Raw genomic sequence first — 15,192 nt, 5'->3', positions numbered from 1 at the left:
TGCTCCTCTGATGCTGTCTGGCCCGCTGTGTTCCTCCAGCTCCACACCTTGTTATCTCTGACTCCGGCATCTGCAGTTCTTGCTATCTCTCTCTCCTAACCTGTTACTGTGCAGTTTTTCAAGGTTGCTTTTCTGCTTTAACACGGCGACATGTTCCATTGCGCCCTGCACAGTGCACTTATTCAAAGTAGTTGCAAAAGTTGTATCGTTGGTAAACAGAGCGCAGGAAAACGGGCTAATCTGTGTAGGCTGGTGTCTATGCCCTATCTTGGCAGCCTCCTGTCTTAATTTCACCTTTCAGCATTTTGGCGACATGTTAACAACTGCAAAGCCTGCGTGAAATCAAATACTTTCTCTATGTTGTATTATGGACATGCTTCCCAAAGTTCAGTCACCGGATACACTTCACAAGTAATTCTCATCGGCAGTGTCCAGGGGAGGGAATTGAATAAGGCGTACAGAGATCATGATCGGGTTTAGGTGTTCCAAGCTCTCTAAATCTGAATCTTTCCTTGCACACAGATCAACGCAGTCAACAGTGTCAGTAGTACAGAGGACATTAAGCCACCACCGGGCCTCAGTGGACTTGGAAACATGAACTGTTACAGCCCAAACTCAATTGCTAAACACATCTGTGCGATATGTGGAGATCGATCCTCAGGTAATGTTGCAAGCTGCCCTCAAAACTCTGCACTGGTGGTAAGTGTCAGTTTCGGCAAAAAAATTCACCTGAAAAATTTCCAGCCGTTACTTCCTCAATGACTCTGGTAACTCCTGTCAGTAAGCTCTCTTGTTGGCTGTGTTTTGTACATTATTCACCCAGGAGCCAGGTTGGCGTGACCTTGGGTAATACAAATGATACAGATGTTGCAAAAATTTGGAGGGGGGAGGTCAGCAGTGAGGAGGATAGACTGAGATTACAGGGGGAGGGAGACGGGCTGATCAGCGGCAAATGGAATTCCCAATCTGGGTAAATGTGAGATGATGCACTTGGGCAGGACAGACAAGGCAAGGGAATACATGATGGACGGTAGGACCCTGGGAAACACCGAGGATCAGAGAGATCCTGGTGTGAATGTGCACTGGTCCCTTCAGGTTAAGGGAGGTGGATAAAGTGGTTGAGAAGGCATCTGGTAAACTTGCCTTTATTAGCTGAGACACAGTTTAAGAGCAGGGATGTTATGCTGGAGCTGTATGAAATGCTGGTTAAGCCACAGTTAGAGTGTGCAGTTCAGGAATCCACATTATAGCACTAGAGAGAGTACAGAGGAGATTTACCAGGATGTTATCTGGGCTGGAGGGTTTCAGTTCTGAAGGGAGATTCGACAGACTGGGGTTGTTTTCCTTAGAGCAGCGGAAATTGAGAGGGGACGTGATTGAGATGTGTAAAATTATGAGGGGCACAGTTGGGGTAGACAGGAAGAAACTTTTTCCGTTGGTGGAGGATTCAGTGACCAGGCAGCATAGATGTAAGGTAAGGAGCCGGAGGTTTAGAGGAGATGTGAGGAAAACAGTTTTCATGCAGAGGGTGGTGGGAATCTGGAACTCACTGATTGTAAGTGGGGGAGAGACAGGAACCCTCAGAATATTGAAGTATCAGTCTTAAGTATTTAAATGCCGAGGCATACAAGGCTATGGGCCAAGTGCTGGAAAATGGAATTCGAGAAGCTGAGTGCTTGTTTTTGACTGGTGTGGATGCAGTGGGCTGAATAGACTTTTTTCCAAGCTGTAGATCTCGATGACACTACGAGACTGTTGACTCAAGTTTTTAGGGCTGAGAGGATGCCACAGTGACAGAACTGACTTCAATGAGTGAGCACAGAAGGAGACCATTCGACCCTTTTATGACTGTACTGCTTCTTACTCATACATCCCTGAGCTTTCACTATTATCCTGCAGCTTTATTTCCATTCAAGTATTTATTTATTCATGTATTTGCCTTTGAAGGTTGCTGTCGAATCTGCGTCCAGCACGTTTATAGCCTGCGCATTCCAGGTCATAACCCTTTGCTGGGTAGACATTTCATCCTCCTCTCCCTAATAAGGACACAGGTTCGGAGCAGAATTAGACCGTCTTGGCCCTTCTTAACATTGTGAGAGAAAAGGTTTCTTCTCAAATCTGTCATAAATGTTTCTGTCTTTACCCCTTTCTTTTTAAACAGTGGCGTCTAGTTTTAGATTGTCATACACATCCTTTCCACAGACACCCTGTCAAGGCCCTTGTAGGGTTCTTTTGCCAGTTTCTTGAAATCCGCACCCTTATTTGCTCAAGTTCCATCATCACTTTGAATTCCTCTAACTTTTAGCCTTCTCTGCAGAAAATGGAGCCTCTTTAAAAGTGCTCATTGGAAGTTCACTGTGGATATTGGGGAATTCTTTTCACAAGGCTTGCTAGAAATAATTGATAATGACAGCTTACTTTGCTGTAGACCCTCCTGGGGTTTGTTTGTACATCTACCAGATTGGAAAGGTTCTTGGTTTGTCTTGTTCAGTTGATGGGAAGCCTTTGGGCACAAGCCAAGTTGGAGGAAAGCTTGCTGTATGAACAAGCTGCCCAGCTGATGCTTCCAATTCTGAGAAGCAGACCCTCTACACAAGGTCAGAATGAAAGCTTATGTGCTCTTTTGAAAGATTGCATTTTCTGAATAGCCTGTATCTACAAGACATCAGTGATGACTGTGTCTACTTTGTGACTTAACCACATATGCCAGAATATCCCACATGTTGTCCTTGAAGACTAACCCATTAGTAGGTGTTTTTTTCCTCACCAAGCCAATCTCTGCAGAGAAATCTTTTTATCCTTTTTTTTTGCCTCTGTGTTTGTGTACTTGTTTTGGTGATATTTACAGGGATAATCATCCCAACCTCTATATTACAATGTACACTGACAAATATAAATCTTCATTCAGGAAGTTTTGTTTTAAGAGTAAATCTGTAATTTTGTTCGTAAAGGAACTTGCCTGGCAGACCATCTTGTATGAAGCTTATTGTGGGTAAGGTAGTCAGTTAGTCATATTGGTAACTGGAAAGTTGTTACTGTAAGTTGAGAGTGTTGTGGGCAGCACGGTGGCTAAGTAGTTAGGGCTGCTGCCTCACAGCACCAGGGACCGGGGTTCGATTCCAGCCTTGGGTGACTGTCTGTTGTGGAGTTTGCATGTTTTACCCATATCTGTATGGGCTTCCTGTGGGTGTAAAAGATGTCATGAGGGTAGATCAGGGACTTTTCAGTAGTGTTCTGACCAGAATTCATCCCTCAATCAATGTAATTTAAACAGATTATCTGGTCATCTTTACATTGCTGTTTGTGGGATATTGCTGTGTACAAAATTGCTGCTCCCATTTTTTTCCAAATTTTGAACACTGACTCCACTTTAACTGTATTGAATAGCTGTAAAGCACTTTGGAGCACCTTGAGGTTATAAAGGGCGCTACTGAAATGCAAGTCTCTTTTTAATGTGTACAAGAGCACAACAGATTTAAGTGGAGCTTCGAAAACTATTAAATGATTGATGAGCACAGCAATTACATTCAAATCTCTTGCATTATGAATGCTTCAATTAGGGCACTCGACATTTCTATGTGGGCTTGGATCCCAGGTCTAAGCAGGCACTTCAATCAACAGGCACAGGAACAAGCGATGATTGCAATAATGAATGGCAGTGTTTGCAAACAGTCAGACCTCGATCTTCCATGGCCCCAGCTCAGTCTCCATTCACTGCAACCACCTGAAACCCTTTGATGTGAATGTGGGAGGATTCCTGCAGAGCAGTGTGGGTGGGTAGGGAGATTGAGAGATTTCTCTTCCTCACCGGACTAAGCAGGTGTAAGGGGATCCTGGGAACACAGGGAATGTGGCTGTGCCCATCATTGAGAGCTATAGAATGTGGACTGGGTGTCCATCAGCCATCCTTTGCTTTCCGCAGTTGGAGTTGTGTGCACTGTGAGTAACGTTCAGTTCAGCGCAAACACCAGCAAAGGGATGATGCTGATGTGCTGGTAATGTTACTGAAGGCCCAGGTTAATGCTCTTTCAAATCCCACCATGGCTGCTGGTGAAGTTTCAATTTATTTGTTAAATCAGGAATATAAAACTAACTTCAGTGATGGTTATCGTGTCTTTGATTGTTGTAGGAACCCATCTGGTTCACCGACGTCCTTTAGGGAAGGAAATCTGCCGTCCTCACCCGGTGTGGCCTACACGTGACTCCAGACCAACACCAGTGTGATTGACTCTTAACTGCCCTCTGAAATGGTCGAGCAAGCTGCTCATTTCAAGGGAAATTGGAGATGGCACTGCCAGTGATGCTCATAGCCGAGGAAAGGATTAAAACAAGGGAGGTGTTTGAGATTGACATTTGGGTCTAATACAGACTTAAATTTTTGCAATAAATGTCTTATCCCATCCTTAAAAATGGTTTACATGTAAATAAGCACCAATCAGCCCAGAAATGGAAAATGATCAATTGACCTCCTTCTCAGTTTTCCTTAAATTAACATCACCATCGGCTGGGAGAAAGCCCCTCTGTAGGTGGGACAGCACAGAGAACAAGCCATTTGGCCCAACCAAGCTCATTCTAGTCTTCATGCATACATTACACCCATCTTCCTCCTACCTTAGAACAACGTCCACCTGGGAGAGAAATTGGGACTTAGATACAATGTGTCATCTGAAAACCAGCATCTCTGACACAGTAGCACTCCCACAGTACTGCACTGGGATGCTATTCTGGGTCTTGTGGTCAAGACTCAGGAACTGTTTTGGAATGTGTTCTTCTGTTCTTCATACCAGTATTCAGACCAGAATTCTTTTAAGCAATGTTTGTTACATTATATACATGGTGATTGTACAGCAAACAGTTCGAGCTCCCAGCTCTGGTGCTAATAAGGTCTTTAACAAATTACATTCCCCCTGAATTGACAGCTGACTGCTGCCTTGTGAGGAACACACCACAACATCTGGCAGACACGTGAAAGATGCAACTAGTTGCTGCTAACGCTTTATCAGACTGCCATACATTTCACTCCAGCCCACATCGTTCAGCTCCCAACAAGCTTCCACCTGAGGAAAGTATTTTCACACTCACAAAGTGTGGTTAGGATTTGAAATGAACTGCCTGAGAGTGTGGTGGAGGCAGGTTCAGTCAAGGCTTTCAAAATGAAACATGGCTATTACCCGAAAAGGAGGATTGTTGAGGGTCACCGAGCGTAGTAGCACTGGGCGATTTCCTGCTCCCGGAAGGCCAGCACAGACACAGGGGGCCGAACGACCTCCCATTCTGTAATTGTGTGCGGTGGCATCGCTCTGTTGCTCAGTCTCAATGTGTGCTCACCCTCATCCTCGCGGAGCTAGCTGTAACCTTCTCCGCATTTCTCTCTCTCTCTCTCTCTCTCTCTGCAGGAAAGCATTACGGGGTGTATAGCTGTGAGGGCTGTAAAGGCTTCTTCAAACGGACTGTGCGCAAGGACCTTACCTACACTTGTCGTGACACCAAAGACTGCATCATCGACAAACGGCAACGCAATCGTTGCCAGTACTGTCGCTACCAGAAATGCCTGGCCACGGGGATGAAAAGGGAAGGTAGGTGCCAGTGACTTCGTCCCTTCCCAATGTACCACTGACCCAGGGATGGTTGGATCCCAATTTGGATCCATAGCCATGACCCACACTTTACTCATGAGTGCCCCCTGTTGGACACTCGACGTGTAGGACGGTGGTAGAGGAATTGCTACTCAATCTAACCCCACGCTGGGCAACATAGAGTAGGTTTTATAACAAATAAATGTTTAGCTAGTGCCTTTAATGTAATAACGTTTCCTAAGGAGCTCCAGTGTTATCAAACATAACCAGACAGCAAGCACACAAGGTGATGCGAGTGCAGATTGCCAAAAGTTTGGTTCAAGAGGCAACTTCTAAGGAACATCTTAAAGAAGAAAGAGAGGAAGGATAAGAATTTATATTCCAGAGCTTAGGGCCGAGGCAGTGGGAGGCACAGCCAGCAATGACACAGCAATTAACATCGGGGATTCTTAAGTTCCCAAAATCAGATGAGTGCAGCTTTCCCAGAGGATTATGGGACTATGGGAGGGATATGAAGAGAAGGGTGAGAAATTTTAAATGAAAGCAATAAAATTAGTTTCTCATCAGCATTCCTTTAGCCACAGAGGCTGGCATTGACAGTCCCCCTCCCCTCAGACTGACAGTCCCCCCTCCCCTCACGCTGACGGTCCCCCCCACCCCTCACGCTGACTGTCCCCCCTCCCCTCACGCTGAATTCCCCTCCCCTCACGCTGACAGTCCCCCCACCCACTCACGCTGACAGTCCCCCCACCCACTCACGCTGACAGTCCCCCACCCACTCACACTGACACTACTGCCCAATGCATGCACCCCCCACCCCCAACGTTGACGGTTAGTCCCGGGCGAACATTGTGTGTGACATGCACATGCTAATCAAGGACGTCTGCATCTCTTCTCAAAATTGATTGCCAGCAAGTTTCATGTTGAATAAGTAATCCGTACAATGAGCTTTTGGCAAAAATAAAACTGCTATTTGCTGCAGATATTCTGTGGAATTGTTTTCTTCCTGGCACTCAGGAGGCTCAGTAACAGGTTGGAGAACCCGTGGTCTGTGCAAACTCATAATGAGGTTGCATACGAGAGGTTAATTATCATATTGAAAGGGCCTGAAATTGGAAGCAAGCTTCTAATCTTAGTCAGACAGAAGATGGGAAACAGTGACTAGGGCTGTTCCGATTGACTGGATCTGATTAGTGACATCCCCTCGTGTTCTGTAATGGAAGGTTAGCTTTTCACTTCTCAAAAGTATAGGTGAACAAGTTCATTGTCCTACATCCAAGTCTGCAGACAGCACTGTGTCAGGTGCCACTCCAAAGAGCTGAAAGCTAATCGGGGACCTGCAGCTGCTGGGAGAGGGCAGGACCTCTGAGGGATTACACTGCCTGGACGAGTGCAGCTCCGACAATACTCAAGAGGCTCAGTACCATCTAGAAAGGACAAAGCAGTCAACTTAATTGGTAGCCTGTACACCCACTTCAACATTCACTTCCTTCACAGGTGGTGCTCAGTGGCAGCAGTAGATACCGTCTATGAGATGCACTGCAGTAGTTCACTGAGGTTCCTTCAGATAGCATTGCCCAAATCCATGACCATTTGCATCTAGACAAACAAGGGCAGCCAGCGCATGAGGACACCATCCCCTGCAAGTTCCCCTCCAAGGCACTCGCCATCCTGACTTGGAAATTTATCGCCGTTCTTTCACAGTCGCTGGGTCCCTTATAAATCTTTCCCTTCTCATCTTAAAACTATGCCGTCTAGTTTTGGACTCCCCCACCCTGGGGAAAAGACCCTGCCTATTTACCCTATCCATGCCCCTCATGATTTTATAAACCTTTATAAGGTTACCCCTCAGCCTCTGACGCTCCAGGGAAAATAGCCCCGGCCTATTCAGCCTCTCCCTATAGCTCGAGCCCTCCAACTCTGGCAACATCCTTCTAAATCTTTTCTGAACCCTTTCAAGCTTCACAACATCCTTCCTATGGCAGGGAGACCAGAATCATACACAGTATTCCAAAAGTGGCCTAACCAATGTCTTGTACAGCCGCAACATGACCTCCCAACTCCTATACCCAATGCACTGACCATTAAAGGCAAGCGTAGCTCTCCGCTGAGAATGTGAGAGGGTGGTGGGTGGGGGAGATGGCTCAGGCGAGATAGTGGAAAGCAATTAAAAGCTTTGAAGGGGCAAGTTCACAAGGTTCCCCACACCCCCACCCCCACCCCCACCCCCTGCCCCGATTCCACTCAGGGTAAAGTGAGATGTATTTCTGCGACCTGCTTTTCTGCACAACATCCAATTTGCTTTCAGCCGTTCAAGAGGAAAGGCAGCGGGGGAAGGAGCGAAGTGACAACGAGCTGGAGCCCAGCAGCAGCGTCAATGACGACATGCCAGTGGAGAAAATTTTAGAAGCGGAACTAGCTGTGGAGCCAAAGACAGAGACATACGTGGATGCCAGTGCAGGAAATTCGGTGTGTAATGCAGATTCCCTTCCAACTGTCTTTCTGCTTAACGTAAGAACAATTACCACGACTAAACTCAAACGTAGTTTGAACTAAAGCATTGTGCACGTTTAAGTATGTTGGCGATCACTTGGGTTCCCACTGGGGTTGCTGTCAGTCACAACACTGCCCTGTATCAGCTGTCAGCAGGGAATCTTTTTGAGATGTGGTCTCTCCTGTCTTGTGTAGACCAGCAGTAGGCAAATTGCTGGCACTTGCACACCTCCCACTTTGCTGGTCTGGTCCACCTAATTCCCCATCAGCACAGGCTTCCTCCCCAGTGTGTGGTGATGAGTGGGGTCACAATGACATATTGTCATGAGACTCGGTCCCCTTCGGCAACTTTACAGTTGCCTGGTTAGGTGCTAAGAATCTGATTTTGTGGATAGGTACCGCAGCGACCTTTCACCCTGCCTTTGGGTTGAACAAAGGTAAGACTGGTGAGTTGAGGATTTCCACATTCTGCTGACTGTGTTTGATGGCAACAGTGTTGAAGAGGCTTTACTTCCAGTTTAAAAGCATAGAGGGAGCTTTACTGTGTTTCTAAGCCCCATGCTATCCCTGTCCTGGTGACAGTGTGAACGGAACTTTACTTTCAGTGAAAAGAGTAGATAGAGTCTTATTCTGTATCTAACCCTGTTCTGTACCTCTCCTGAGAGGGTTTGATAAGAACAGTGTAGAGGGAGCTTTGATTTGTTCATTCTAAAAGATTGGATAGCTTTCCTTTCAGTTTAAAAGGGTAGGTGAAGCTTTGCTGTGTATCTAACCACATGCTGTCCCTGTCCTGGGAGTGTCTGATGAGGATAGTGTTGAGGAGACTTTATTTACATTTCAAAAAAGGTAGCTGTTTGTAATCCCTTGCTGTCCTTGTCCTGGGCATGTTTGCTGGGGGACTATGTCACAGGAGCTTTACTTGAAGTTTCAAAGAGTACAAGGAGCTCTACTCTTTATCTAACCCTGTGCTGTCACTGTCCTGAAATTGTTTGCTGGGGACAGTGTATGATGTGGAGGTGCCGGTGTTGGACTGGGGTGGACAAGGTCAGAAGTCACACGACACCAGGTTATAGTCCAACAGGTTTATCTGAAAACACAAGCTTTCAGAGCCTCACTCCTCCTTCAGTGTTAGTGAGAGAGGTAGTATCAGACACAGAATTTATAAGTAAAAGATCAAAGGTTCACACCATTGATGAGGACAGTGTCGAGGAATCTGTACTCTGTATCTAACCCCATGCTGTCCCTGTCCTGGGAGTTTTTGATGGGGACAGTGTAGAGGGAGTTCTATTCTGTATCTGATCCTGTGATGTCCCTGTCCTGGGGGTGTTTGATGGGGACAGTAGAAGGAGCCTTTCTATGTATCCAACGCTGTGCTCTCCCTGTCCTGATGGTGGGTATGCTGGAAAGTGTATCTGTTTCCCCATACTTCCATATTCTTACATTTCTATGCATGCTTACATAGGTCGATCTTCCATGCTTGTGTGTACCCACATGTATGTGTGAGAGCTGCAATGCAAAAACACAAGAATTAAAACAAGGAATTAGCCATTTGTCTCTTGGACCTACTCTGCCATCTAATAAAATTGTGGCTAACCTAATTGTAGCCACAACTCCAGTCTCCTATCTACCCCCAATAACCCTTTGACTCCCTTTATTGATCGAAGATCAATTGCACCTTTTTGCTCATTCATGGGATATGGGCCTTGTTGTCTACTCAAACATGTATTACCCATCCATAATTCTCCTTGAGAAGGTGGTGGAGAGCTGTCTTTTTGAACCGCTGCAACTCATTTGGTGTAGGGATACCTGCAGTGCTGTTTGAGAGGGAGTTCCTTGATTTTGCCCCAGCAACACTGAAGCAACAGTGACATATTTCGAAACCCAGATATCATATGGTTTGGAGGGAAACTTGCGGATGGTGGTGTTCCCATGTACCTACTGCCCTTGTCCTTCTAGATGGAAGTGGTCGTGGGTTTGGAAGGACCTGTTTTAAGAAGTCTTAGTGAATTTCTGCAGTGCTTCTTGCAGATGGTACAGAATATACATAACTGCAACTATAACTGTGCATCAGTGGTGGAGGTAATGCACAATTGTGAATGTGATGCCAGTCAAGTGGGCTGCTTTGTCCTGGATGGTGTCAAGCTTCTTGAGTGTTGTTGGAGCTGCACCCATCCATGCAAGTGGGGAATATTCACTCACACTCCTGACTTGTGCCTTGTAGATGGTGGACAGGATTTGGGGAGTCAGGAGGGGAGTGATTCGGGGCAGGATTTCTAGTTTCTGAGTTGCTCTCGTAGCCACTGTATTTATAGTTTCTATTCAATGGTAACCCCGAGGATGTTGATAGTGAGTGTTTAAGTGGTGGGAATGGCATTGAACTGTAAGTGGAGATGGTTAGATTCTTCCTTGCTGGAGATAGTCAATGCCTGGCACTTGTGTAGTGAGAATGTAACTTGCTACTTATCAGCCCAAGCCTAGATATTGCCCAGGTCTTGCTTTGAACATGCTGTGCTCTAGCAGCTGAGGAGTCACGAATGGTGCTGAACATTGTGCAATCATCTGTGAACATCCCCACGTCTGACCTTATGATGGAGGGAAGGTCATTGATGAAACGTCTGAAGATGGTTGGGCCTGGGACACTCCCCTGAGGAATTTCAGAGGATGGTTAAGAGGCAACCACGTTGCTGTGGGTCTGGAGGCCACATGTAGGCCAGCCCAGAGAAGGACAGCAGATTTCCTTCCTTCAAGGACGTTCGTGAACCCAATGTTTTCACAACAATCAACAATCGCCTCATCATAATATAATTCAAAATTGAAAAAAATCTTGAATTAAAATAAGGTGGAATTCACACCTGGGTAGCCAGAACGTTATCTGGGTCTCTAGATTACCAGCCAAGTGACAATACAACTATCCACAAGTTCCACAGTCATTAACAGCCCCCTCTTTGAAAACATTCTTCTCATAAAATCCCTACAGGGTGGAAAGAGCACCAACCTTCTGAAAAACATCCACACACACTGTTGCCCGAGGCTGGAATTAAACCCAGCTTCCTGACGCTGTGAGGTGGCAGTGCTAACCACTGAGCCACCATGCCACCTCGTCTCTGATTAAATGGGAAAACTCTTCTTTTTAAACAGCCCCCTAATTCTGGACTCCATTACAAGGAGAGATATCTCATAGCATCCACTCTGTCAGGTGCCCTCTGGATCTTTCCATGTTTCATTAACATTCACCTGAACTCCAAAAGATATAAGCTCAACCTGTCAAACCTTTCCTCATAAGATCACCCATTCGTCAAATGAACCTCATCTGATCCATTAATGTATGCAAGTGTGACTATTTATTTGTATGTGCATGCTGCTGCATATGTGTATCTATGCTACAGAGTCATACAGCGCAAAAACAGACCCTTTAGTCCAACCTGTTGTACTGACCAGACATTCCAATCTGACCTAGCCCCATGTGTCAGCATTTGGCCCATATCCCTCTAGACCTTTTCTATTCATCTACCCACCCAGATGCCTTTTAAATGTTGTAATTGTACCACCCTCCACCACTTCCTGAATGTGCAATAATGGGCCCACTTTTCTGCATCTGTATGTGTGCATCAGAGTAGAAAGTAATTATTTGAAGAGCTTTTGAAATTTTCTCAGTGGCTGCTTCTTCATTCTCTTTAATTTGTTTATTGCCTGTGCAATAACGTTAGCTTCTGTATTTGTTTTTTCACGTGGGATATTCGGACTCTCACAGTAAGAATTCATCCAATATCTTCAATATTATCAACACCCCTTCCCCACTCAATTTGAGGCGTTGATCTCCAAAAGATCACAATATTTAAACTGGCACAAGACCACAGGCAAATGTTAGCAACAAAATTAGATAACTTTTTCACACAGAGGGTGGTGCATTGTCGAACGAGCTGCCAGAGGAATTGGTGAAGGAGGGTACAACTACAACATTTAAGACGCATCTGGATGGGCACATGAATAGGAAGGGTATAAAGGGATATGGGCCAAACGCTGACAAATGGGACTAGGTTAGATTGAGGTGTCTGGTCGGCACAGGCGAGTTGGACCGAAGGATCCTTTTCTATGCTGTATGAGCTTATTACCGACATGTACTTCCGCACACAAAAAGCCATCATCCTGAACCCACCTTTGGTAGATCTGATTGCTCCTTTGTGTTGAAATCGTATCTCATTCCATCTCTGTGAGGAAGCAGAAAGCCATTTAAGTGTGATAAAGCGTGCCCTGGAATTTGTCTGAACTGAATTACAATGAAATAATCACTTAAAACCTGAGCTGAAGTGTCCCCCACTATGACAGCTAATAGGCTAATTTAAACATTGCTTGGCTCACGCCCATTTTGTGTTCGACTCTCAAACTTTCATTTGATAGGGAAATAAATGATCAAAACTTAGACAATGCAACATAGACACCCATAGCTGATTACACACCAGTTGCATGCAAACAAAAAGAGAAATTGCTGGAAAAAAGTTAACACTTTCCCCTCCCCCCCCCACCCCCCACCCCCCCCCCCCCCCCCACACAGTGTCTCCCAGGCTGGGCTGTGCTGATTTCAACACATTTGAGGTTGGGCTAAATCGAATTAAAGACACACCCTCACTCAGACGAAAGCTGAATTGAATCTGGGCCCCAAAACACAGAGGAAAATGCAGCAAAGCCTCTTCAGGAATTTAAGGTTTTTGCAAGGGTCTGTACCTCGGGTTGTGGGAGAGGTTGTTGACTTGCTCGCCGAGCTGGCTTGTTCTCGTTCAGACGTTTCGTCACCATGCTAGGTGACATCATCAGTGGACCCTCCGAGAAAGCGATGTTATTCTACTCTGCTTGGAGTTTATATGAAGCGATGTTGGCTTTCATTGGCATAGGAATTGAGTTTAAGAGCCACGAGGTTATACTGCAGCTCTGTAAAACCCTGGTTAGACCACAGTTGGAATATTGTTCAGTTCTGGTCACCTCATTATAGGAAAGATGTGAAAGCTTTAGAGAGGGTGCAGAGGAGATTTCCCAGGATGCTGCCTGGACTGGAGGGCTGGTCTTCTGAGGAAAAGTTGAGGGAGCTAGGGTTTTTTTCATTGGAGCGAAGAAGGATGAGAAGTGATTTGAGAGAGGTGTATAAGATGATGAGAGGCATGGATAGAGTAGATAGTCAGAGACTTTTTCCCAGGGCAGAAATGACTATTATGAGGGGACATAATTTCAAGATGTTTGGAGGAAGGTATAGGGGAGATGTCCGAGGTAGAGAGTGGTGGGTGCGTGGAATGTGCTGCAGGCAGTGGTAGTGGAGTCAGACACATTAGGGACATTTAAGCGACTCTTGGATAGGCATATGGATGATAGTAAAATGTAGGGGATGTAGGCTAGTTTGATCTTAGAGTAGGATAATAGGTCGGCACAACATTGTGGGCCGAAGGGCCTGTACTGTGCTGTACTGTTCTATGTTCTCACAGCAGTGAGGCACAAAGAAAGGGCTGTGCCTGTGCAGAGTACAAACATGGCTTAAATCTGGATGCCATTTGTTCCTGAGTCTTTGCTTATTGGATTTTAATAGGACACAGATTAAGGAAGGTTTAGTTCTAAATCTGTTATTCACGGCTCCATTAACAGCTAATTGTATTTTAATGGTACCCATCAAAAGACCAATCAGATGAATGATGCTGAGCCAAAATCCTGCAGGTGCAGGAAGGCTGCACTTTAAATGGAATTACTGACAGCATGCAGCCGATGCCATGGAGAGAGAAACAGGGGTCTATCATTGCAACTCGATGACCCTTCATAATGCTGTCGATCATAGCAGGGTTTCAATCGGGAATCTGTTTGCTTTCACATTTCTCAGCTGGTAGATTTGTTCAAATGAAAGGAAAACCAAACGAGAACTCAGTTTTCATGTAGCAAGAACTAAACTGACATCTCTCAGAAGCAGCTCGCATGTCCTTTGAGGTTGCCTAATAGTTCTGGGCATTAGTTAACTGTGGGAGATGGTGTGAAATGCTCTCACTATCAAGCGAAGCCCCCATTGTCCATTCCAATGAAGTCACTGGCAGGGTAGGTCAGCAGTGGTGTGTGAGAGATAAGGCCACAGTTTCCATGAACTCTGGGACCGTTTGTTTGTCTGTGAGTTCTCTATCCGGAGTGAGTTGCCATCTTTCAAACCCACACAGGAACAGAATCAGAGCAGAAAGAGAGGCAAGTGAACATCTTGGAGAGGGATTGGGAATGCCAAGGCTGAATGTGGAGAGATTTCAGAATGTTGCAACGTCACTACAGGGGCGGGAGATGATGAGCTAAGGAAAGTGATTGCAGGGACTGCTGAATGTTGCTACGCAGAGTGTCCCAGTGGTTTCAGGGAATGTTGGGATGGAGAATTGCAGTTAGAAATCGGACAAGATGGGGAATGCCCAGAAGGAGGTGGCGACTATCGGGATAGGGGTGAGGGATGCCGGGATCAGGATGGTAGATGACAGCATGGCGTGAGTAATGTCACGACAGGGATGGGCATGGGAAATGTCAGATAGGTGTAATGTGGCTCAGGAGGAGGAATGTTGAGATAGGGCTGGGCAGTGTCAGGATAAGGAATTGGGAATGTTGGGATATGGGTGGGATGATCACTGGGGAGATGTAGATCGTGCAGAATGACTGATGGGAGGGAAAATGTGACCGAGGGAGGTTGAGTGGGGAGGGTCTCTGAAGTGCTCAGTGAGAGAAGGGAGCTGGCCATGAGAGGGAGGGGTGCATGTTACCAGGGAGAGTTTGACAAGGCCCCATAATGTCAAGAAGAAGAGTAACAAGTGACATGATGAGTAGGATACAGCACTTTAAAATAAAATTTAATCTTTTAAATTCTTAAGTGAGAAATTGAGGAAAAAGGTTAAACCAGGCAGGTTTGTGAATTGTTTTATAATTCAGAGTGGTCACAGGGGTCAATCAGTGAGAGCTTGTACTGTCACAGTCTGGTGCCAACAACACAGCACATCACTGCCCTCTGATGTCTGCTGTTGGGTTGACACCTCAATTGGCTTTGAAATGTAATCACATGTACAGTTCAGGGTCATATCAGAACAAAGGTAAACCACATGTCATGAGTGAAGATCAACTTATGCAA

The 15,192-nt window shown here is 45.7% G+C and overlaps 1 protein-coding gene across 3 annotated transcripts in view; it reads left to right on the top strand.

Annotated features, from left to right (window-relative positions):
• LOC109925516 (retinoic acid receptor RXR-gamma-A-like) overlaps positions 1-15,192 on the top strand; it is a 40,079-nt gene that overhangs the window by 13,112 nt on the left and 11,775 nt on the right. For 2 of the 3 annotated variants that reach the window (XM_048621510.1, XM_048621511.1), the window contains exons 3-5: positions 523-661; positions 5,397-5,576; positions 7,885-8,087. In XM_048621510.1, the coding sequence (XP_048477467.1) occupies positions 523-661; positions 5,397-5,576; positions 7,885-8,087 (522 nt within the window). The remainder of the gene's footprint in view (positions 1-522; positions 662-5,396; positions 5,577-7,884; positions 8,088-15,192) is intronic. The other variant, XM_048621512.1, reaches the window with a different exon arrangement.

The sequence above is a fragment of the Rhincodon typus genome, unplaced genomic scaffold (assembly GCF_021869965.1).
Source record: "Rhincodon typus isolate 14 unplaced genomic scaffold, sRhiTyp1.1 hic_rhity00000724, whole genome shotgun sequence".
Lineage (NCBI taxonomy): Eukaryota > Metazoa > Chordata > Chondrichthyes > Orectolobiformes > Rhincodontidae > Rhincodon > Rhincodon typus.
This window is presented reverse-complemented; position numbering and strand designations above follow the sequence as displayed.